General features: G+C 40.7%; 1 protein-coding gene across 1 annotated transcript in view; it reads left to right on the top strand.

Moving 5' to 3' along the window:
- LOC144592248 (low-density lipoprotein receptor-related protein 2-like) overlaps positions 1-23,047 on the top strand; it is a 78,442-nt gene that overhangs the window by 6,193 nt on the left and 49,202 nt on the right. The window contains 17 exon segments of the mRNA XM_078396780.1: positions 8-126; positions 201-340; positions 1,454-1,595; positions 3,818-3,964; positions 7,705-7,824; positions 8,728-8,850; positions 9,409-9,777; positions 10,617-10,764; positions 10,800-10,930; positions 13,412-13,531; positions 14,473-14,610; positions 17,266-17,437; positions 17,820-18,038; positions 18,979-19,097; positions 19,169-19,308; positions 21,163-21,304; positions 21,641-21,784. Coding sequence (XP_078252906.1) covers positions 8-126; positions 201-340; positions 1,454-1,595; positions 3,818-3,964; positions 7,705-7,824; positions 8,728-8,850; positions 9,409-9,777; positions 10,617-10,764; positions 10,800-10,930; positions 13,412-13,531; positions 14,473-14,610; positions 17,266-17,437; positions 17,820-18,038; positions 18,979-19,097; positions 19,169-19,308; positions 21,163-21,304; positions 21,641-21,784 — 2,633 coding nt within the window.

Genomic DNA, 23,047 nt, shown 5'->3' with positions numbered 1-23,047 from the left:
ATGACAGGTTTATATTCTGGTCGGACTGGGGTGAGCCTGCAAAGATTGAAAAAGCAGGAATGAATGGTGCTGCCCGCCAGCTGTTGGTAACCAGTGGGATTCAGTGGCCAAATGGCATTGCACTAGGTAAGTTGATAACTAAATCCTTTTTGTGAGCATTTCATGAATAAAACCTCATTCATCACACAATTGTTTCCTAGACCTTGTGAAGAGGCGTCTGTATTGGGTTGATTCCAAGCTGCACACGTTGTCAAGCATAGATCTAAATGGTCAAGATAGAAGAATGCTATTACACTCTGGAGACTTCCTTGGCCATCCTCTTGCTCTATCTGTGTTTGAGGTAAGATGTCAACACTGCTGCTTCAATTATGTGAATATAAACCATAACCAAACTTGGGCTATAACCAAATCAGTTATCACTTGACCCAAATATGAGCTCTCTCGCCACAGGGTTGAATGTTGCAGTTTACGATTGTCTAGGTTGGTGCTGGTAATTCTGTAGGAATCTGCCTGTCAGCTATTCAAGCCCAGGCAATGCCTTCAGTTCATTCATGCTAGACTTTAACAGTTGCCTGAGTTGAAGGTTGGGACATGTATTTACCTCCCATTCCGCTACTGGCTTCATGGTGGACTCCAGCAGTGAAGATCTTTGCACCTTACACTTGATTCTGCTCCACAGGTGTTTTGAATGGCAGCAAAACAATCGAGTGGGATTTCTGCCTTGCAGAAGCGATTAACTTTAGCACTTTTTAAAGTACAGAATTTAAAAATATTTAATATACAATCTGATTATTAAAGACACTAACAACAATTCAAGAAGCTTGTGGCAGCATAAGGTTTTAAATGCCATGTTATGATTTCGGATGGGTGTTTCCACAATGTTGCCTGAAAGCTACTCATTGCTTGGAACCCTTGTCCTCCCTGGAATGTTCCTTGGTGTCCAATGTCTTGCTGCATAGACATTGAATGCAAGTCCATCATGCTAGAATCAGTGTGATCTTTGCAACCAACTTTCAAGAAACCATTTGGAAATTAGGCTTGTCTTGTGAAGACTCTGGAATAAATTGATTTATTGGAAGGTAAACGGGTGTACAATTTAGCATCTTGCTATGTTTGGATTCTAAAAACATGTGGTCATGCTGATGACGGATATAACTCTTGTGCATGAGCGTAGAAGCAGGGTGATTGTAAAAAGCCACATGAAAAGGTCACCAAATGCATCACAAGGAATTATAACTTGATTGTGAAAGTATTACTGAACAATTGAAATAGATCTAGTAAATGTCTGAGGCAGAATTTTGTCCAATGGATGAAAAATCCACTACATGCAAATAATACATACTTGGGGTTTAATTCCAGTTGCTAAGATGTTGACTAAAAATACTTTTTGTTGCATAATTTGTGGTCACCAAACAGTAGTTTTTATTTCAAGTAAAACATATCTTGCTTTTAGGATCGTGCAATTTGGATTGACAGCGAGAGTGAAAAAATTTATAGTGCCAACAAGTTTACAGGAGCCAATATGCTAACTATAGCCACCGGTCTTGATGAACCTCGTGATATTATTGTTTATCATGATTTAGTTCAGCCATCAGGTAAGAAATTTAACCTTGACTGTTGTTGTATGTGGGGAAACTTTAATTATTTTGCAAGCTTGGTTATGCCAAAACATTATATTTTCTTGTCAATAACACTTATAGTATCAGGCTTTGAATTTATGATAAATTGGACAGTGTTTGCCATTTAATCCATATTATTATAATGCATATTTCCATAACCTAAATAGGAGAGTTTGTTATAAGGGCCAAATGGTTATGACATGATTTTGACCGAGAGCCCCTTGAGTTGCTATCTTGGAGAAAGTCTGGCAGGAAACCTGTTTCCATTTTCTAAATGAAAGTATAATGCTGTAAAAAAAAATCATTGAGGATACTGAGGAAATTGAGCACTTCAGTGACTCTTATATCTACATATACACCACAGCAAGCTCACTGTTGGATTGCATCATAGCTTGGTTTTTGAATACCTCTGCCCAAGACAGCAAGAAATGGCAAAGAGTTGTGGTTGTAGCCAAGTCCATAACACAGGCCAAACGTCCCACTATTGCCACCATCTACACTTCACATTGCCATGGAAAAGTAACCAGCATAATCAGAAGTCCCACCCCATTCATTCCTCCATCTGCCTGCTGCTGTCTGGTAAAAGGTAGAAGTTTGAAAGTGCACACCACCAGACTGAGGAACAGCTTCTTCCCCTCGTCAGAACAGTTCTTCCATAAGCTAGTGTACGGTTTGATTCAACTTTACCTCATTGGGGCCATTGGACTTTGTCTAAGGAACTGAATCGTTACAATGCTGAGAACTATATTCTGCACTCTATATCTTCCCTTTGCTCTGTTATTGTTCAGTTTGACTTGATTGTATGTATCTGTGGTATATCTGATCTATTTGGATAACATGCAAAACAAAGCTTTTCACTGTACCTTGATACATGTGACAATAATAAACCTAAACTTGCCTAATCCTAATTAATATAGCAGCTAATGTTAATTTCCCCATTTTTAGTTTTTTTGGAGGTTGACCAACTCTCAATTTTCTGTTTCCTTTGACATTTGAACCCTATAGTGTGTAATAACTATTATATTGACTTGGCATCCTCATGGCAATATTTCTTTGAAGGCAGTCTTGAATAATGGTAAAATAACTCATCAATAAATTTAAAATTTACAATCGGTAGAAATGCACAGATTATAGTTGCATTTCAAAAGCAAAAAAACCCTGCATTTGTTGCAAATCTGAAAAAGCTTGAAATATTTAGCAGGTTGAAGAGCATTTGCAGAGAAATCTTGCTTGAGAATTTGATTTTCTGTCAATATTTCTAACATTAAAAAATATTGTGACCATGCTATTGGAATCTTGTTCGGGTAGATGCACCTCAAAAAAAAAAAATCAAAACTAATGGAAAATTTGCATATTCGTAACTCTTGGGCTTGCAAGTAAGCTTAAGAAATAGCATTTCTTCAAATTGATTATAATTTCTTCATTCCTTTGAAGGGCAATTGATATTGCACTCCAAAGACACCCAGGTATGTAGGTTAATTGGCTGGGTAAATGTAAAAATTGTCCCTAGTGGGTGTAGGATAGTGTTAATGTACGGGGATCGCTGGGCGGCACGGACTTGGTGGGCCGAAAAGGCCTGTTTCCGGCTGTATATATATGATATGATATGATATGATATGATGATATGTAAAGAAACCTGTTTCCACAGGAGTTAGACATTATTCTCAAGAGCACAGCTGCACAATGGGTAACCACTAAACTTGACAAGTAGTCACTTCTATTGATATCTGTACGATGATGCTGTTAAACAATGAAACATATAGGCTTTAATATTTTTGTTTGCAGAAACAAATTTATAGCTATTTTTGATAATAATGCAAGAAAACTGAGTCAAACTATCTAGCCCCTTACCTCACTTTTCCCATGGATGCCATTGTTTCTATGACACTGATTTCATAGGAAAAACAACGATCTCATTTTATCAGAACTACCTGTACTTCCTATGCACTCATCAATGATGACGGGGGTAACAAATAGTCTTCTATACTGGTAAATGCCTAATATTAGTTTCTAATTGGAATGTGTGCACCTTGATTGGAGAGGTTGATAGTAGGTGATGTTTTTTAACTTGGCCTATCTTTGTGAAAAATTGTGAATTATCCAATTTTATCTAAATGCAACTTTTGAATTCCACATACAGTGACTATGATATACAACAATACCTTCTAACATTGGTCCATGATTTGTTTCTTCAACAGGCAAAAACTGGTGCAATCAGAGTTTTAATGGAGGCTGTGAATACCTCTGTCTTCCTGCTCCTCAGATCAGTATTAATTCAACTAAATTCACATGTGTTTGTCCTGATGGCATGCAATTGACTGAAAAAGGAAATCGGTGTGTAAATGGTAAATAGTACAATTAATATGAATAGTATTGGATGTTATGGCTTGGCTTCTACCAGGGCAATGGGAAAAGTGCATGAGAAATCAATGTGCAATTGAATTGGAATATGGGCCCTTATTCAAACAAACTTTTGGGTGTCGTAATTGAAGTCTCATAATTTTTCATGCTTCAGTGCCAAGGACATTAAATACTCCAAGTTTAAGTCTGCATCTGGATGAGAAACTGGCCTAATTTGAAGCTTAATTGACTGCTGACCTTTAAGCTGTTCCTACAGTTTGATGTAAGTATTGCTCAATAATTGTGCAATTGTGGGCTGGGCCAGCTTTCACTGGGAGCAGACAAAATGTGTAAGAAGAACTTCAGATGCTGGTTTACACCAAAGATAGACACAAAATGCTGGAGTAACTCTGCGAGACAGGCAGCATCTCTGGAGAGAAGGAATAGCTGACGTTTTGGGTCGGGACCCTTCATCAGATTCTAGTAGTCTGAAACGTCGCCTATCCCTTTTCTCCAGAGATGGTGCCTGACCTGCTGAGTTACTCCAGCACCTTGTGTCTATCTTCACTGGGAGTAAATGTTTTGGGCTGACTTGGCATGTGCCAGGGTAGTATTTCATAACAACCATGATCATTGCATTATTTCAGGAATCACATTAACATCTTGTTGGAAACCAGTCATGAGTTGAAGCCTGGAATCTGAATTTTCTCTATTTTGAAACAGAATTAATTATTTTGTAGATGGCCCTAATAATCTTGGTATTGGTCTCCCCACAAATCAAATCAAATTCGGAAATGGCTGCATTTTAAATAAAAATTAGAAATTGCTTAATCATATAAATATCAGAGCTTCAAACTATTGGAGTGAAATGTAACTAGATTTTGCTAAGACTTCTCGAAGACAGCATAATGTAGCATGCTCCACAGTAATTGGTGCAAGTGGATAAAATCTGCAAAACATGCAGGTATTGAAATGGTTTGGTCTTTAACTATCCTGAATTATTCATGCGAATCAAAACTGCAGGAAATCATATACAGTTATTGGTCTTGTGTATAAATGTGTGCAGGCTTAAAATTCTACTGTTCTTGGCCTCAGCCTTTCAATCCAGATTTTGCATAGCAAATCAAATTCTAGTGTTTTGTCTAATTGAGATTTGTTATTCATCCAAAATATTTTGTATGGATCTCTTTTCAACAAGGGCTGCAGGGGAAATGCTGGGAACTATAGGCCAGTGAGCCTAGCATCTGTAGTTGGTAAGTTACTGGAGAGTATTCTGAGGGATAGGATATACAGGCATTTGGATGGGCAACGGCTGATTAGGGATAGTCAGCATGGTTTTGTACGTGGGAGGTCGTGTCTCACAAATCTGATGTTTTTGAAGACATGACCAAAAAGATTGAGGGCAGAGCTGTAGATGATGTGTACATAGACTTCAGCAAGGCGTTCGACAAGGCACCGCATGGTAGGCTGCTCTGGAAGGTTAGATCACATGGGATCAAAGGAGAGATAGATGAATGGATAGCAAATTGGCTCCATGGAAGGAAGCAGAAGATAATGGTGGAAAGTTGCTTCTCAGACTGAATGCCTGTGACTAGTGGTGTGCCTCAGGGTTCGGTGTTGGGCCTGTTACTGTTTGTCATTTTCATCAATGATTTGGATGAGAACGTACAGGGCAAGATTAGCACGTTTGCTGATGATACAAAAGTTAGTGGTTTTGCAGATAGGGAACAGTGCCGAATTAACCTAGTAGCAAAAGTAGCATATACTACGGGCCCCGCATTTTCGAGGGACCCGCACTAAATGCTTCAGACTGAAGATTTTTTTTAAACTAAAATACTTTATTTCTGAGTGTTTTGCACAAGCCAAACTTTCCCTTCCCATCCCAGTCCCAACTGGGATTAAACAGCCCCTGTAGCTCACGGCTCAGTTTGGGCACGGCGATCTGTGGCACGTCTCGGTCCCCGGCGCTGTGTAGGCCGCTCCGTCCCACCGGTCGCTCCGCACTCCGTCCCGGCTCAGTGATGCTTCCGGTCCAGCCAGCTCCGGCTTCTCCTGCGGCCACTCCGCCTCTTGCTCCAAGGGGGTCCCCTGAAGATGCTCCAGTCCACGCTGATGGGCTGCCCGGCCAGCTCCGACCCGTTCAAACCGTCCATGGCCGCCTGCGCCTCCTTGTAGGTCTCGTACTCCACCAGAGCATAGCCCTTGAGGTAGCCGCTGCACCTGTCCAGGTTGAGGTGCAAGTTCGTGACCGCTAGTTGGATGAAGTCACGTGGGGCACAGGGCGGTGATGTCACCTTGTCCCGTATTTGGGAGTGAGGTTGCTGGCAATCCTAGCTACATCCCCTGCACTAGCTTAATCCGCCCCTGATAGTGAAGATGGTTGTGAACGATTGCAGCAGGATCTGGATCCATTGGCCTGGTGGGCGGAGGAATGGTTGATGGAATTTAATACAGAGAAGTATGAGGTGTTGCATTTTGGGACTTCGAACAAGGGCAGGACCTTCACAGTAAATGGTAGTCCTCTGGGTAGTGTTGTGGAGCAGAGGGATCGAGGAGTACAGGTGCATGGTTCTTTGAAGGTCGAATGGCAGGTAGATAAGGTGGTCAAAAAGGCTTTTGGCACTTTGGCCTTCAGTCAGAGTATTGAGTATAGAAGTTGGGAGGTCATGTTGCAGTTGTATAAGATGTTGGTGAGACCGCATTTAGAATATTGTTTTCAGTTCTGGGCACCATGTTATAGGAAAGATATTGTCAAGCTTAAGGGTTCAGAAAAGATTTACGAGGATGTTGCCAGGATGAGAGGGTGTGAGCTACAGGGAGAGGTTGAGTCGGCTGGGGTCTCTATTCCATGGAGCGCAGGGGGATGAGGAGATCTTATAGAGGTAAACAAAATCATGAAAGGAATAGATTGGGTAGATGCACAGTCTTTTGCCCGGAGAAGGGGAATTGAGGACCAGAGGTCATAGGTTCAACGTGAAGGGGAACAGATTTAATAGGAATCCGAGGGGTAACTTTTTCACACAAAGGGTAGTGGGTGTATGGAACAAGCTACCAGAGGAGGTAGTTGAGGCTGGAACTATCCCATCATTTAAGAAACAGTTAGACAGGTACATGGATAGGACAGATTTGGAGGGATATGGACCAAGTGCAGGCAAGTGGGACTAGTGTAGCTGGGACATTGTTGGCTGGTGTGGGTGAGTTGAGCCGAAGGGCCTGTTTCTACACTGTATCACTCTATGACTCTATGACACGTGTAATTATCCTATCAAGTGAAAATATCCTTTGTTGCATTGTCTATTAAATGAGGTGCACTGTGATCTGTTCTTGCCAGCCTTTGTTTTTAAAAGGTTTTGTTTGGGGAATGGCTGGTAGGTAAACTTGACTACACACTAGTGTAAATCACTTAATGGATAACATAACCAGTTTCATCATGAGTTGCAATATGTATGCAGCCTAGAGGTTATGTACTGTAGTACCGGTGGAATTGAGATGAAATTGGCCTAGCCAGAATGCAAAGGATGATAATCTACCGAGATTGAGCAAAGACACCGATGGGGAGCTCAGTTGGTCGGACTGAATCTGGCAGGAACTGAACAGTTGACATTTTGGCTCGAGACACTTCCATTTCCCGACACAAATGCTGCCTGACCAGACTTCCTCCAGGTGACTACCTGCCTGTTTTGTAAGTTAAAACCATAATGCTTTATCCAAATATTTAGTGGACTGTTTCCTCTATTAACTTCAGCTGCCACTTGTGGAGCATCAGCTTTCATTTGCCATAATGGGCAATGCTTACCTGGTAAATGGAGGTGTGATGGCGATGTGGATTGTGAAGATGGATCAGACGAAAGCCCAGCACTCTGCTGTAAGTTTCTTGTGCTGTTTCAACATATTTTGTGGTTGCTCACAATTTTCCCATGGGAGAAGGGAAATATCTAACATTTTTTCTTTCTGGGTTAATTAGTGCTAATTTTAATCTCATTCACTTTTTACAATTTAATTTCACTTGCTCTTTCAATGGTTTTATGACTTCTGTTTAACATTTGAATTTTTAAATCCTTCAAGCTCTTCTAGACAGTTCAACTTTGTTAATGTTTGGTTTCTAAAGTTTGTTGGGTCCCTTTGACTCTAATAATTATTGGCTTGGCCGCCAAATTATCGGGTTTAAAAAAAAGCTGATTTATTGCTAGAAGTTAAAGACCCATACTACTTGTTTAGTTTGTTTTAGAGATACAGCGCGGAAACAGGCCCTTTGGCCTACCATGTCCCTGCTGACCAGTGATCCCCGCACATTAACATTATCCTACACACTTGGGACAATTTTTACATTTACCAAGCCAAATAACCTAAAACCTGTACGTCTTTGGAGTGTGGGAGGAAACCAAAGATCTCTGAGAAAACACACGCAGGTCACGGGGAGAACGTGCAAACTCCGTACAGACAGTGCCCGTAGTCGGGATTGAGCCCGGGTCGCTGATGCTGCAAGCGCTGTAAGGCAGCAACTCTACCACTGCGCCACCGTGTCGCCCTGTTAAGCAGCTCTAACCTCTAGTGAGGCTCTTCAATTAATTTGATATCTTCAAACTGAACACTAGTCCTAAATCTGGATTTCTAGTACCAGGGAGATGAAAGAAAACAGAGGACAATGAATTTAATAAAAAATTTCTGTAACACTTGGAAGATTGAATTGTAACTTAATGCATTTGACAGCATTTTGAGAATGGCTTTGATCTGTACATCTACGTTTGTTTGGTGTTGCACTCTCTAGACATGGCTACCTGTGCTATTGATGAAATCCAATGTGGCCCAAGGTCATTTAGGTGTATTCCAGTCTCTTGGAAGTGTGATGGAGAGAAGGACTGTGAAAGTGGATTTGATGAAGAGGATTGTGGTAAGTAGATCTAAAATTCTCCATGATCTTTAAACTTTCATGGTAAATGTTGCACTAGTAAGCTGATCTGCACCATATCTATTCAGCATATTCCTCTTGTTGGCCAATGTTTCTCCTCTAATTGGTGGTGGGTGTTTGGAACAAGCTGCCAGTTGAGGTAGTTGAGACAGGTTTGGAGGGATATGGACCAAACGCAAGCAGCTGGGACTAGTGTAGCTGCTTTCACACTGTATTATTCTATGACTCTATAATTCTATCACTGCTTTCTCCATTCAACATGACCTTTTGGGGCCCCTTGGCTTAAGGAGGTGCTTTGCTATTTCTTTACCTTTGTGATTCACTGGCTAGGTTTTATCCTCCTTATAGAATTCCCATTTCTCCCTCAAGGCTATACAATAGCCTGATCCCTGGCTATCTGGTACTTTCTAATGTGTAGCCCCAAATCTTCTGGCAGGCACTAGCAGTTTAAAATCTCTTCAAATTGTTTTATGTCCATGCACAAGTCTTCAAGAAACTTGATTGTGTAGAAAGATTTAGTAATGTTTTAATGTTTTTCAGGCAATCTTTCTTGTGGTACAGATGAGTTTACTTGCTCCAATGGTAGATGCATTTCCTTGGCCTTTGTATGTAATGGTGAAGATGATTGTGGTGATGACAGTGATGAACAGGGTTGTCTTACACTTTCCTGTGGTCCGCATGAGTTTCGTTGCAACAATTCTGAATGTATCCCTTCCAATTGGGTATGTGACGGCCGTGTAGATTGCACTGATCAATCTGATGAATGGTCGGTGCAGTGTGAGAATATTCTACCTCCTGCAACCTGCCCTCCTGATGACATCCTTTGTGGTTCTGGTGAATGCATCCACCGTCGCTGGTACTGTGATGGTGATACGGACTGTAAAGATGGAAGTGATGAAGTCAACTGCTGTAAGTGGTTTCACTTGTATTTGCTTTGAGTGGTAATGACTAGAAAGACCCATAAATTTGGGCTTGAGCTGAAAATATAAATAGATTAATGCTACTGGGATTGATTCCTTTTTAGAATTATGTGAACACAAAGGTAAATTTAGCATCACTAAAGTGGCAGTCTATTCCTGTTGTATCTTATGATGACTTAAGGTCATTCAATATATGCTGGCTTCCAGAAGAGCATTTATATCCCCTATAGCCCTGGGTTATTTTTCCAATGCCTATCAATTTTGCTTTGGCTCCCTGCATTAACTGGACACTGCATTATCCTTTAATTTACCAGTGCATCTTTCTGGTGACAAGAAATCGCTGCAGATGCAGACGTTTGCAAAAAGAGGGAAAATGTGTGTAAACTCTCCACAGAATGCAAGGTCAGGATCAACAAATCGTTCATACAGCATAGAAGTGGCCCTTCAGCCCACAGCATCAATACTGACCATCTCGGTAGTCTGTTAGTTTGAGACAGTTCTACACTAGTCAGTCTTGAAGAAAATGATGGAACTGGCTCAATGGTCAAATTTAGTTTAACTCTCATCACTTCTTAACTTGAGAGATACTCAAATTACACTAATTTATAATATGAGGCTCATTCATCAGTTGAGCTTGCAATTCATTTTCCTTATGGCACAATATATCTGACCTAGATTAAATGGTGGGGTATTGTAAGTAGAGCGGCCATCTTCAGTATTTTGCTCTGTTCTGGAATTGGCAAAAGTGGCATGCAAGGTTGTCAGATGTACTCAGAATTTGATTCTCAATGTTGAACAGCTTGAATGCAAAATGTTTTGTCTTTTTAGCTTCTGTGACATGCCGACCAGATTCCTTTCAATGTGGTGATGGCAGCTGCATTTCAAAAAGCAAGGCATGTAATGGGTTTAAGGATTGCCACGATGGTAGTGATGAGCTGAATTGCAAGAATGGTAAGTACACAGTGCAACTGGACAGACATTAACATGCTTCTCAAAAATTCTGACATGCTTTATTCCCTATCAAGAATGCACAGGTCCCAATGACTTTAAATGTCACAATGGAGAATGCATAGATCAAATCAAACTCTGTAATCGGCATGCGGATTGCAAGGACTGGAGTGATGAGCCTCTCCAGTTATGCCGTAAGTATCTTTACACAACTTTTATACTTTCTCTCAACCAGGAATACCCAAACTCTACCCTCTACATTGCAAGTCTTTGAAACTATCTTTATCTGCAGGCATCGTACTTAAGCAGTTGAATCCTCTACCTCTATGTTCTGTCAATGCTTTGAGCTTTCTGTTCAATTCTTGAAAACGCTTTTCATTCCATAGATGTTGCCTGTCACAAATTTCCACCATTTTATTTGGATTTCTAGTATTTGTCTTCATTCTGATTTTTGTCACTTTCCAATTTTCTGCTTGACTTTGAAGACCTGATGCTCTTGCTTTAGGCTCCACCAATCTGTCTATCAGGAGTGTAATGAAACCAGTGACATTGTTCTCCATCCAGCATTTAACCCTACAATTTGCAATTCATGAACCTTTACTTGTCTAACTAAACTCAAGCTCACCTCTGCCTTGTCAGCTCTACTATTCTCAAAGATCAAGTCTCGGTCTAGTCCAAAAGCTTCAGTTTATTCAAATGGCTCATACCTATTGCTGTTCCTGTTTTCAACTTTTGAAATCTTAATTCTTTCAATAAGAGACATGACTTTGGCCTGCTGTTCTTTCCCAATATTGTAGCTTTACAATCTGGAGCGTTATACATTACTATTGCTGACTGCAGTTTCTACTTTGGAGACTGTTTACTCCCAATCCCTTCTAGCCTTGTAGCAATCCTTTATTTTTTCTTTATTCATTTTATTATGTTTGTAGTGCTTTGGTATCTTTCGGTTACTATCTTAATGAGATTTTACTGCTCTGTAAAGTTTAAATAGTATACTATTTAACTAGGTGATTGGTACTTGGTATTAATTGAAACCAATATCTAAAGCTACATAAGATAGACACAAAGTTGGAGCAACTCAGTGGGACAGGCAGCATCTTTGGAGAGAAGGAATGAGTGACATTTCAGGTCGAGATCTTTCTTGGACTGTCAGCTTTCAGAGTCTGATGAAGGGTCCTGAATCGAAACGTCACCCATTCCTTCTCTCCAAAAATGCTGCCTGTCCTGAGTTACCCCAGCTTTTTGTGTCTATGGTTTAAATCAGCATATGCAGTTCCTTCTTACCCATCTAAAACTCCGTGTCCTAAACCTCTTGAGCACTTTTACCATCTTTGCCGTACATCAGAAGTGTACTGTACTCTGTCACCTCAATCCCTGAGCTACAATTGCAAGAAATAACAAGAATTTCCAGATGCTCCTTGCCACCCAGTTTTATTGGCAAGTCTAATGTTCCCAAAAATTGATTCTCGGGTGAAGCAAAATATATAGGCACAAATTGACGGTTGTAGGCAGTGCGGGTTTATCAGTGGAATATGAATGTAACATGTAGACTTTGAGTTGGTGAGAATCTGGTCATCAAGGTTGAGGGAGCAGCAACTTGTCTAACTGTCAGACATTAAGCAACCTTGATCTGACAGCCTGATATTGTTGCCAAAGACTGGGTAAAAAATCCATGTGAGGAACTGAATTGGGCAATCTCTCAGGTCATGGCCTATTTTAGTTTTGGAGATACAGCACGGAAACAGGCCCTTCGGCCCACCGAGTCTGTGCCGACCAGTGATCCCCACACATTAACACTATCCTATACACACTAAGGTCAATTTACACATTCACCAAGCCAATTAACCTACATACCTGTACATCGTTGGCGTGTGTGAGGAAACTGAAGATCTGTGAGAAAACCTACGCGGTCATAGGGAGAATCTACAAACTCCGTATAACAGCACCCGGAGTCAGAATCGAACCTGGGTCTCTGGCGCTGCAAGCGCTGTAAGGCAGCAACTCTAGTGCTGCACCACTATGCCATCCACTTGTAAATGTAGTTCTCGTTGGTTAACATCATGTTTATTTTGATGTGCATGATGCTGATTAAGCTGAAGCAGCGTTGCATACCCATTTCTTCTCTGGGTTTGTCTTGGGCATTGGTTTACCTTCTATGGTTCACGTTAGCAGCGCTACTGTGAGCATATGGTTTGTTCACTTAAATAAATTACAGGCTCTAAACTGGACAAGATTTGATGGGGAAGCTAAATTTGTCACAATCGTAGATTCTATTTGCAGAGTCCCTTTCACACAGTTACAGGGAGGATTGACATGGAACACATTTCAGTATGTGTAGGAAGGAACTGAAGATGCTGGTTTACACCAAAGATAAACATAAAATGCTGGAGTAACTCAGTGAGTCATGTAGCATCTCTGGAGAAATAGAATAGATGGTGTTTCAGGTCAAAACCCGTCAGACTGGCAGATACATTGCAGTCTTCTGTTTTGTGAAATGGCCAATGCAAATATGTAGATTATCAAAGTTAGTGACCAGCCCATGATGATAGTCATCCTCTACCTGGAAGTCGCTTTGAAACCTGCTCAATAAAAAAATCTGTCCTCCAAGTCCTTAACATAATCTCTGGCTATGAAGATTGTAAGCAGTGAAGTTAAAATGTTTTCTTTTTTTGCAGACTTGAATGAATGCTTGGAAAACAATGGTGGTTGCTCCCACATCTGCAGAGATCTTGTCATAGGCTATGAATGTGATTGCCCTTCTGGCTTTGAGCTGATTGACGGAAAAATCTGTGCAGGTGCGTTAATTCTTTACATTCACAGCACAAGGTGACTTTTTTAAACATGACAATTTTGCAATCCAGTAATTGGATTGTGCAAGGCATTGAGGTTCTGAATATGCTGGATATATTGGGCAAAATTCAAATCCAGTAAGAACATCCAGTACATCAATATGTTCACAACCTCCACTAAAATCAGAAGCCTTCCATTAACCAGAAATACAACTGCTGTAACCATTAGAGCTGGTCAAATGCTGGCTGTTCAGCAGATGAGCAGATTTACTGTCTCTCAATCCATGTTTAATGAAGTTATTTAAGACATTTAGACAATAGACAATAGGTGCAGCATTAGGCCCTTTGAGCCAGCACCGCCATTCAATGTGATCATGGCTGATCATTCACAATCAGCACCCCATTCCTGCCTTCTCCCCATACCCCCTAACTCCGCTATCTTTAAGAGCTCTATCTAGCTCTCTCTTGAAGGCATCCAGAGAATTGGCCTCCACTGCCTTCTGAGGCAGAGAATTCCACAGATTTGGTGTACAACAAAGTTCCTTGAGTAGCAACTTGATCCATGCTGTGTGCTGAGAACAATGACAAGCACTTGGGAATATACTTGCATCCATTGACACTCAAATTGGTTCGAAATTCTTTAATTCACTGGGAAATGCAAAGTGCTTTTTGTTTGGATAGCAGTAATTCAAAGGCAGCACTTCCTCCTGAAACCAGAAAGGTCTAAGTTGGGAGACGTTCTTTGGTGTCGTGCCTTGTGGAATACATTCTAATGTATTGGATTGAAGGAAGTTGTCTAAAGTTATCTGATAGTTGATAAGCACTTTGTATTTGCAAAAGGTCTGTACCTTGTATATTAAATTTGTTAGCAAACCCCAGCCTAGTTTAATTAATCAAAAGTACTATTTGGAAGTCTTAAATTACAATTTTTGTTTTCAACTCTACAGATATTAATGAGTGTGAAAATCCTGGCATCTGCAGTCAAATTTGTATTAATTTGAAAGGAAGCTACAAATGTGGATGTTTTGCTGGATATCGCTTGGATTCTATTAATCAAGTCTGCAAGGTTGTCGGAGGCAAGTATTGTTGGCTTTCAACCAGTAAAGGTGATCAATAGCATTGTGCCCTGCTAGTTATTGCAGATTGAGAACTGGCCTGAGATATTTCTGATATGCATGAGGTGGAAATTGTGCCCTTATTCCAATCATTTCATGGTACATGTCAATTTGTTTCAAACTTGTAGACTATGGAGTATAAATTAGGTGGGGGGAATGGTCTTGGACTAAAGTTGAGTCACAGGCTTGAACTTAGCAACTGCAGAAGAGCACTTTATATGGGCAAGGCTTGTTACTTGCAACATTGCTAGGGTATATAAATATTTCACTAATTTTGGCTTGAGACTTTAAAAGCAACTTCCTAGAGATCAATTATACTTTAATTGTTAACTGTTCAGTTCAAATACTTTACACTATTCTAAATCTAAAAATTACATTACACTTTCATCCTGATTTCATTCATAGAATCAAAGTTGGTAATCAAGGAAAGGAAGACCTAGTAACATAGAAACATAGAAAATAGATGCTGAGGGAGGCCATTTGGCCCTTTGAGCCAGCACTTGATGCCTTCTCCCCATATCCCTTGATGCTGCTAGAGCTCTATCTAACACTCTTTTAAATTCATCCAGTGAATTGGCCTTCACTGCCTCCTGTGACAGAATTCCACACATTCACAACTCTCTGGGTGAAAAAGTTTTTTCTCATCTCAGTCCTATATGGCCTCCCTTTTATTCATGGACTGTGGCCCCTGGTTCTGGACTTTCCCAGCATTGGGAACATTTTTCCTGCATCTAGCCTGTCCTGTCCTCTTATAATTTTATACGTTTCTATAAGATCCCCTCTCATCCTTCTAAATTCCAGTGAATACCAGCCCAGTCTTTTCTCGTACAAACGGTCCCGCCATCCCGGGGATTAACCTTGTGAACCTAAGCTGCACTGCCTCAATAGCAAGGATGTCCTTCCTCAAATTTGGAGACCAAAACTGCGCACAGTACTCCAGATGTGGTTTCACCAGGGCCCTGTACAACTGCAGAAGGACCTCTTTACTCCTATACTCAAATCCTCTTGTTATGAAGGCCAACATGCCATTAGCTTTCTTCACTGCTTGCTGTACCTGCATGTTTACTTTCAGTGACTGGTGTACAAGGACACCCAGGTCTCGTTGCACTCCCCTTTACCTAAATTGACACCATTGAGATAATTGCCTCATTGTTTTTGTCGCCAAAGTGGATAACCTCACATTTATCTACATTATACTGCATCTGTCATGCATCTGCCCACTCACTCAACCTGTCCAAGTCACCCTGCAACCTCCAAACATTCCCTTCGCAGTTCATACTGCCACCCAGCTTTGTGTCATTGTATGGGCACTTGAAACTAGATATTGGAAGTAAATGCAGTTTGCTGTTGAAATTCTACTAATTGAATTTAAGCTTATACTTGATGTGGAGCATGTCAACAGTTGTTTCCTAATCTGTCAAAGGTTCATTCCTAATCTGTTGTAGAACCTTTTTAATCAGAGATATATGGTGCACTGGCTCTATTATATTTAATTATATCTCTCAGGAGCTGCACTTGAACAATGCACTTGAACAAGTTGTTTTTGAAACTTACAGCTGTTTCAATGGAAAATAATTTATGTTTAAGTCATGGTCTTTCAGCTCTACATTTCTTTGCTACCAGGCAATGTCAGAATGGGTGATTTTTTTTAAAAAAAAGAAAAAAAAACTCAGTCCAAAGAATGACGTTAGTCCAACCGAAAGTTAAGGTTGGAAACTCCAGCTAATGACCAAAGAGAATGTTGCTAATAATGGTATAGTGCCAGCTCAATGAGATGAAGAACTGGTGAAGTGCAGTTTATAAATTATAGGAGCAGAATTAGGCCATTTGGCCCATCAAGTCTACTCCGCCATTCAATAGTGGCTTTCCCACTCAACCCCATTCTCCTGCCATCTCGCCATAACCCCTGACACTCGTACTGATAAAGAATCTGTCAATCTCCACCTTAGATATCAATTTACAGCCTCCGCGGCCTTCTGTGGCAATTAATTCCACAGATACACCACACTCTAAAGGGTGCTTGGTCACCCCTGGTGATTGAACAAAAGTTTTTGAAATGTAATCACCTGATGTTTTTCCAGTGTAGAGTAGACCATATAGTGAATACCAAATGCGATGCACTGGATTGGGAGAGTGCAAGTGAATTATTGCTTCACTAAAAACCAGTGTTTGAATGAATGGATGGTGGGAAGGGGTGAGGTGGTGCAGGCAGGGGAAAGACTTGGTCAGTGGCGATGGAAGAGCAGATCCATGAGTAATGAAGGAAAAGGTCTCTTTGCAATATTTGCTTGGGGAGCTTTCAGTAGAAATTACAAAGGATGATCTGAGTTTGGAGGCCAGAGTGGTAGAAGGCAAGGACCAGTAAAACACTCTTACTCTGTCCAGGAGCGTGTGGTAAAATGTAGTTGAGGGTTCAGTGAACTGTAAGTGTGATTAAAATAAACTCTTCATCAAATACTATTTTTGTGGTTACTATGACTCGTGGTCCACAAACAATCCTCCTTCCTGCAGATTGTTGGTCGTCGAGTTTACCAACATTATTATTTCTGACTTAGTGTACACATTAAAGGTTGTTCCTGAATGTACTTTGTATTTGAAGAACAACTTGAATGTGGTCCTGTCTAGGCAAGGAACCATCCTTAATCTTCACAAATCGCCATGACATCCGGAAGCTAGGATTGCATCACCAGGAATACACACAGGTTGCTACGCAACTGAGAAATGCTGTAGCACTGGATGCTGATATTGCAGAGGGGAGAATCTTCTTCGCTGATCTGGGCCAGCAGGCTATTTTCAGGTAATGAGTTTTGAAATTAATGTAATTAAAGGTTACAATGCTTAAGTTTGCATTCAAGATGTTCCTTTAAGTGGCTAAAATGTTCATATTGAAAAAGCAAAGTTAATGATCAGACTTTCCGGATCTTAACCCAGTTTAGAATGTTCAATTAAAGTTTTGACTATTTAACATTCAGTTTCTGAATGATTGGCCTTTAATTTAAGGCTGCAAGTCTAGATCTGCAAATCAGTCTGCAGCTTAAATTTTAAAGCATCATTTTGTGCATGTAGAAATATGATTCTTTTTTAAAGATACTATTGAGCTTGATCCTGGCGCTAATTAACTTTGGACTAGCAAGCAAAAGCAACTAAACTTCGTGTTCTGTTTTACTTTTCCTCCTTAGTTTGCCCATGCACGAGGGAAAAATTGCAAGTGCTTCAAGAATCCTTGATGTTGACATTCCAAAGGGCATCGCGGTGGACTGGATCTATAAGCACATCTACTGGACTGACCATGGTGCTAAAACTATATCTGTGGCCTCATTTGATGGCATTGAAAAGAAGATACTCTTTAACACGAGCCTAGGGGAACCAACGTCTGTGGCAGTTGATCCACTGTCGGGGTACTATATCTTGAACACGTTGTCTTGGTGTTTTTCAAAAGTCGTTTGAATCTCTCAATGCTTTATTTTGGGGTGGGTAGGCGCAATTGGATGAAGGGGATATTAAGGCAAACAATGTGTAAATAATTGTCACTTTTTCAAAAGTTATGTTATTTAGCCTTGTTTGTCCATTATTTCCATGTCGCCTCCCCACCAGCCCATATGTGACAGTTTTCATACATGTCTGTTTCCAGGTTTTGTATAGCAAGTCATAGATATATATCAAATATTGATCTCAATTTTGAGATTGATCTCCATCTCAAAGGACTGCTATGCTAATCAAGGCCAAATGTTTCCTTTCCTGCTAAACACTGTTGGCATTGATTTAATAGCATGGTTGCAATGGCTCTCTCATTTGTGTTCACTCAGACTAGATGAAAGTTGCATTGGCTATCCAGGTCCAAAAAAAGTCTGTTCCTGCTTCTAATGGATGCAAAATTAGGCTAACTGTGAAGATGGGTGGACTGCAGGGTGCTTTGATTACACAAATGCCAAGATTAGGACCAGGTTCAATATCCCTGGTATGGGTAACCGAAGCAACAAGCAACAATTTTGATATTCGATAAATAATGTGTGGTGTAGGTTCCCCTCCAATTTGCGGGCTGATATCTTGCCCCTTCCCTGGCAGTCTAGGCTGCCCATGCAAGTTTTGCTGTAAGTTTAATTTATATTTATATTTGTTTGTTTCCAGTGTTCCGTGGTGTTTTAGAAACACGGAAGGGTATAATTAGTGGGTCAGAGTTGTATTGTTGTATCATTATTGCATGACATCTGTTGGTCCAGCAAAACATAATATGGCCAGGCTCTGGAACCAATGGTGTCGGAAAATCACTGGTGAACTTGTATAATGTGTTCATCTTGATTAAATTTCAAGGCAATTGTTTTTGCTTTGCTTTACAAGGTTTATTTACTGGTCAGATCTTGGAGAACCACCGATGATAGAAAAAGCTGGCATGAATGGCATTAATAGGCAGCCTTTGGTTACCACAGAGATTGAATCACCAAATGATATTGCACTTGGTAAGTGACCGAATAGTTTTCTCTCTTCCCTTTCAATTTTGGCAAACGGTTAATAATTTGCTTCTCCACAGATCTTGTGAAAAACTGTCTCTATTGGGTTGACTCAAAACTGCACGTCTTGGCAAGTATTGACTTGGATGGACAAAACAGAAGAACGGTGCTCTTCTCCTATGAATTGCTTGGTCATCCTTGTGCTGTTGCGGTATTTGAGGCAAGTCTTTAACCAAACAGCAGTTTGGGTCTAAATATGTTCAGGACATTTTGTACATCTGTGGATTAGTGTAGATGGGTGATGGGTAACAAATGCCGGAGTAACTCAACGGGTCAGGCAGCATCTCTGATGAAAATGGACAAGTGATGTTTTGGGACCCTTATTCAGACTAATTGTAGGTGGGGGGGGGAGAGATCTGGAAGCAAAACAGGACAAATTGGGGTTGGCAGTAGATGACTTTGGGCAAGGAGGTTCCCTGATGGACTGATTGTTAGCTCGAGACAGGTGAGAGACCAAGAGGTGGTTTGTAGAAGTTGCCCAAGATTGAATAATCCAATGTTTGTACCATTGGGTTGTAAGCTACCCAAGTGGAATAGGAGGTGCTGTTCATCCAGTTTGTGTGGCCTTACTCTGGCTATAGACAAGGCCCAGACAGAGAGATCAGTGTGGGAACGGAAAGTATGGGACATTCCCATGCTGACCTTTCTATCCTGGGCTGCCTCCGTTGTCAGAGTGAGGCCACATGCCAACTGCACCTCGTATTCCACTTGGGGTCCTGTTTTTTCCTTCTCTTCCAGTTTTTCCCCTCGCTCTCCCTACTACAATCAGTCTGAAGGGTCCCAACCTGCAACATCACTTGTCCATTTTCTGCAGAGGTACTGCCTGACCCACTGAGTTACTCCAGCATTTTGTCTCTTTGGTATAAATCAGCATCCGCAGGTCCTTTTTATTATATAGTATAGATGAGTGGTTGGTATGGACAGGAAGGTCTAGTTTCTGTGCCACCCAAGTGATTGTGCCAACACTTGTAATGAGGACATGGACTATAAGTCAGCCTATCTAACATCCTCTTATCATATCATCATATATATACAGCCGGAAACAGGCCTTTTCGGCCCTCCAAGTCCGTGCCGCCCAGCGATCCCCGCACATTAACACTATCCTACACTAGGGACAATTTTTTTTTTTACATTTACCCAGCCAATTAACCTACATACCTGTACGTCTTTGGAGTGTGGGAGGAAACCGAAGATCCAAGCCTAATAATTATTTTACCGGAAAGCATTAGTCTTGCCACAAATTGAAGAATTTGCATGATTCACTATTTTTATTATTATACACAAAGAAATAATGGGCAGTACAATTTGAATGTTATCCTGCCACATATGTACAAAATTAAGTGCCATATTTTTGTAGGTTTATAATTCAAGGATGCAATAACTATGACAAGAACAAAGCACGCACAAACTTCCAACTAAAATCAATGAATGGCTAGAACAACTTGCACTTGAGGTTTTGGGTCACTTTCTGCAGTGTTTTTCCAAACATTCCTTTAATGAAAGTAAGCAACTTGTAGTGCAGTATTGGATGGGTATGAAGTGGTATCTTGAAATGAATAGACTAGTAGCCAAGAGATTGCACCTCTACTCTTTAGTCCATGAGCATCATTGACATCTTGTAGAATGACTTGCTGTTGTCCTGATCATTCTAATCATAAATTCTTGTTAGTGATATGCGCACTCCTAGTGGTTTAAAAGCAAAGCTTGAGTTAATCTTGATGTTAGAAGCATTGAAGAATAATAAGAAGTTTGAACTGAAGCCTTTTATGAGCAGAAAGTATCTTGTAAATGTGGATACCAGGACTAACAATGACTGGCAGGGATGGTCAACACTTGGATGGAATATTAGGTCCCATTTCTGGTGTAATTCTGCTTTACATTTTATCGTTCTGGTTGAGCTTTTTGGCCTACATTTACACAGAGCTTTGTTTATTGCTGGACGTTTTCTTCAACTCTTGTGAATGCTCTTAGCTGGCTCCTTTTGCTCTGAATATAATGTTTTTGCATGTTTCAGGATTACGTATTCTGGGCTGATGTAGTAAATGCAGCCATTTATGGAGTTAACAAATATACAGGAGGGGATATGGTGACTCTTGTTTCCAACCTTCATCAGCCTCAAGATGTCATTGTTTATCACCCATTAATGCAGCCAACTGGTAAGAAACCTGTCCCAGGTCCCTGACCGTTTTACCAAGGTTACGAACTGGTACAAAATCTTTGGCACTGATGTAGCAATATTGGGATTGGCTTAAAGTGTATGATTTTGAATGATCAATTCAAGAATGTTAATAGCAATAACCTCATATGGCTGAAGTATTATTAAAAAAACTTGCTCCAAAGATGTTGTGAATTCTGCCTCAATGCAATCAAATATTGAATATATTATAATCTGTGTTATAAAATGGGGTATTGATATAATATGCACTTCCCTCCAGAGATTACTCTTATTTCTAATCACAATTACTGACATTGAAATTTTCTTGCTCACACAGGCAAAAATTGGTGCAATGAAAAACTGAAAAATGGAGGTTGTAAGTACCTGTGCCTCCCTTCTCCTCAGATTGATCAACTCCCAAAATACACCTGCGTGTGTCCACCTGGAATGGATGTGGAAAATGAAAGGCAATGTAAAGGAGGTGAACACTGGTTTGAAGTCTGCACATAGAAACATAGAAAATAGGTGCAGGAGTAGGCCATTCGGACCTTCGAGCCAGCACCGCCGTTCAATATCGTGGCTGATCAGTACCCCGTTCCTGCTTTCTCCCCATTTCCTTGATTCTGTTAGCCCTAAGAGCTATATCTAACTTTGTGCACTGCTGCAAAGGAAAAATTTAGTGGAGGAGAGTTCTGTGGAGATTTCAGAAATTGGCACAAGATTTAAAGCTTTAGCTTAATTTGCATGAAGGAAAAGGACATTAAAAGTAAATCAATGGATTTACTGGCCCAGTGAGATTTAGTATGAACCAACCCAATTGAGTGGTAGAATTCTTAAAAATGAGATCGTGAGCTGAACATCCTCTATCACGCTTTTTCAGTTCTAAAATTATTCCAGATTCCTGTAAAGGAATTCAATATTCCAGCTTTAGTTACATTCAGTTTAATTCCAACAGCTTTTGCATTGTTCAATAAACCTGCTAGATATTACACAAGACTATCAGTGGTGCACTTGGGTTAATGAATTGGGCAATTCGCTCTTGGTGGTACTCTGATGTTTGGACTTAATAATACTTCACAATGCATTCTCTTTTAGGAAGGTATCAATCTTTGGCAAGGAAGACTTTATATGCTATCTTAAGTTTGCAAGTACATTTAAAAATAATGACTTCCTATTCTGTAGCATTTGCTCAAGCTTCCTTCAAGGCAATCTTTTTAACAGTAAACTGGGCAAAATGAATCGTGATCATACTTTAGTCAAGTTTGTTTTGCAACATACAAGGAATTTTATTTGCCATACAGTCATACCAATAAAAAGCAACAGAACACACAAAATACATTTTAACATGAACATCCACCACAGCAACTCCTCCACATTCCTCACTAATGGAAGGTGAAAAAAAGTTCAATCTTTCCTTTGTTCTCCCGCGGTTGGGGGCCTCAAGCCTTCTATTGATGGGATGATCTTGACCCCCTTAGCCGGCGGTGTTTGGGCCCTCCGCATCAGGATGATCAAGCTCCTGCATCAGGGGTGGGGGAATCTCAGCTCCCCCGAGCCAGGCAATCTACCCCGGGTCAGGGCTAGTTGAATCTCATGCGGCTTGGAGCTTCCCGACATCGGTCTCTATCCGAGACTGCGAGCTCCTCGATAGTAAAATCTGCAGGCCACAGTTGGAGCACCGATGCCAGACAAGGAATCGCAGCTCCGATGGCAAGTCCACAGCCCCACTGTGGGGCTCAAAGTC

The sequence above is a fragment of the Rhinoraja longicauda genome, chromosome 3, assembly GCF_053455715.1.
Source record: "Rhinoraja longicauda isolate Sanriku21f chromosome 3, sRhiLon1.1, whole genome shotgun sequence".
Taxonomy (NCBI): domain Eukaryota; kingdom Metazoa; phylum Chordata; class Chondrichthyes; order Rajiformes; family Arhynchobatidae; genus Rhinoraja; species Rhinoraja longicauda.
Note: the sequence above shows the minus strand (reverse complement) of the source record. Positions and strands in the feature narration are given on the sequence as shown.